General features: G+C 20.4%; 1 protein-coding gene across 1 annotated transcript; it reads right to left on the reverse strand.

The window, feature by feature from the left end:
• Positions 1-1,314: 1,314 nt before the first annotated feature.
• LOC128965212 (excitatory amino acid transporter 5-like) lies at positions 1,315-2,357 on the reverse strand. Its single transcript, XM_054311862.1, has 4 exons — positions 2,128-2,357; positions 1,831-2,025; positions 1,601-1,747; positions 1,315-1,507 (listed from the first exon to the last, which is right to left on the reverse strand). Exons 1-4 carry the CDS (start codon positions 2,355-2,357, stop codon positions 1,315-1,317), a joined length of 765 nt encoding a protein of 254 aa, XP_054167837.1.
• Positions 2,358-2,630: the final 273 nt, after the last annotated feature.

A 2,630-nucleotide genomic window follows, 5' to 3' on the forward strand; every position in this document is an offset into this window, starting at 1 on the left:
ATCAATTATTTATAACAGTTTGTTATTATTTTTACTTTTATTAAATATTCATATTTTAATATAAAAATAAACGTAAAAATAAATGTCAAAAAAAACTGTTACATTTTAATCTATATATTAACAACTAATATATATATATATATATGTTAATTCAATTATCATCTAATAGTTTGCTAATCATTGATCCACAAATTAATTTTTATTAATTAATTTTTTAGTGATATTAATATATAAACTTTAAAATAGATATTTAATTATAACACTTAAATGTTTTCTCTCTCTCTCTCTCTCTCTCTCTCTCTCTCTCTCTCTCTCTCTCCTAAATTACATATAAATAATGAATATTTAAAATATAAAATAAAATAAAAATAAAAACTGCATATTAAATTAAGTTAAAATAAAATGTATATAAATATCCTATTATTAAAACATTATTGAAAAAATTAATTGACAAATATTATATTAAACTGTAACAATTAAATCTATTTATTTTAATAATACATATAATGTTAATTATAAAAACAAAATAATTAGATTTTCTCCTAATCAAACAATAATATATATATATATAGTTAAATATATTTTATTTTTTTTAATTATATACATTTAAAAACAATTTAATTTTAATATATTTATGTAATAATAAATATTACATAAAATGTTAATTCTAGTTATTGTTTGCTTAATTTAATTTAATATTTTATTGATAATTTTAAAATTTAATATATATATATATATATATATAAATATTGATTATATCTTGACAAAAATAATTTATGTAATAATAATTATTAATTTATAATTAAGTTAGGTTAGGTTTAAATCGAAAATTAATTATATAAAAAAAATAAAACTCATAAAATTGTAAAAATTTAATTGAAAACTATTAAAATAATATAAATAAATAATGTAATTATAACACAAATAGTTATTTGTTTTCTATAGTATTTTAATATTTTATTAAAATAACTTTATTATTTAAATTGTACATTATATTTACTTAACAAATTTAATTAATAAAAAATATATATAAAAAAGTTATAATAAATAATTTTTATTAAATTAACTAATTATTAATAAAATTAACAACAACAACAATAATAATAACAAAAATACATATATATATATTTAATATACTATATAACAATGTTTGGTTATATACAAAAAAATATATGCCAATAATAATAATACAATATATATATATAGACTTATTTAAAAATTTTAATTATTATCTATACTATTGTTTTTTTTATTAAAAAAAATAAAATTATTAAATATTCAAACTTTGCTTGATGATGATTTTTGATTTTGTTTTTACTGCTTAAACGATACCATATCTATGGTAACCATTAATGGTTGGTTAGCACCGGTAGTATTATCTATAGTATTATCCTTCATAGTATGATCGGTATTATTGTCATCGACTGTCTTAATGTTACATAATTTTTCTATAATAGCCGATAGATAGGCATCGGCCATAACATTGGTTACTGTACGTAGGCGTTCCCTAATCATAATAATCATAATAATAATAATTAGTAATTAAAAATATTAAACTGTAAATTACAGTGTTAAGGTATATGATTATTATGACACATACATAAGCCAATCAATCGATATAGTATAGGCCAACACATCCAGTGGGTTATCGATGCCAATGATAGCGCAAAATGCAATAAAGTTAACAATGGATGAGCCGCCCGACGGTGCGGCCGGAAATGCCATCGACATTATCACTGCAAATATACTGCAAATAGATATATATTATAGATATATATTATATATATATATACAGTATATATAGTTATATATATATATATTATAACATACAATACGGTTATAAACATATGCCATGTTATCTGCAAGCCGTGCATCTGTGCGACAAACAATGTAACCATCGGGTAATACATGGCCGGACCGGGCATATGTATGGTCATACCCAATGGCAGTACAAACTGGCCAACCGGTTTGGCCAGTTGGTTTTTACCAATCATACAGTCCATAGTAACTGGCAATGTAATGGCACTGATTTTTTTTATATATTTATATATATATAGATAAATATTAATATTATAATTATATTAATCAATAAGTTTTATTATAACAACACCTGTCGCATATATATACCTGGAACTGGATCCGAAAGCGACTACCAGTGCCGGCATAATGTTCATCATAAATATGTAAGGATTTTTCCGGACAACCAGGAAATACAGGCCGGGTATTATCAGTAACCAGACCGACATCAGGGCACAGATAGTCAGTCCGAAAAACCAGACCAACTGTACGATTATGGCTTCCGGTGATTGCATTTTGATGGCTTCGTCGCACATCCAGAAAAACATACCGATCGGCATAATTCTGGTCGAAATTAATTAATAATAATAATAATAATAAAAAATACTATAATAATAATAATAATAATTAGTATTAATAAAAATTAATAATAATAATAATAATAATTAATTATAATAATAATAATTAAAATAATAATAATAATAATTAAAAAAAATACTATAATAATTAATAATAATAATACAAATACTATAATAATAATAATAATAATAATAATAATAATAATATTAATTAATAATATTAATTAATAATAATAATTAATAATAATAATTAAT

Source organism: Oppia nitens, unplaced genomic scaffold (genome assembly GCF_028296485.1).
Source record: "Oppia nitens isolate AA-2021 unplaced genomic scaffold, nextdenovo-longstitch-racon4-pilon3 scaffold16_pilon_pilon_pilon, whole genome shotgun sequence".
Lineage (NCBI taxonomy): Eukaryota > Metazoa > Arthropoda > Arachnida > Sarcoptiformes > Oppiidae > Oppia > Oppia nitens.

Excerpts from the sequence above, each read along its gene's own strand:
- LOC128965212 (XM_054311862.1), bottom strand. The coding sequence starts at position 2,357 with ATGCCGATCGGTATGTTTTTCTGGATGTGCGACGAAGCCATCAAAATG. Across the intron at positions 1,748-1,830 it reads CATATGTTTATAACCGTATT|TATATTTGCAGTGATAATGT; the intron begins GTATGTTATAAT and ends ATCTATTTGCAG. Across the intron at positions 1,508-1,600 it reads ATATCGATTGATTGGCTTAT|GGAACGCCTACGTACAGTAA; the intron begins GTATGTGTCATA and ends TATTATGATTAG.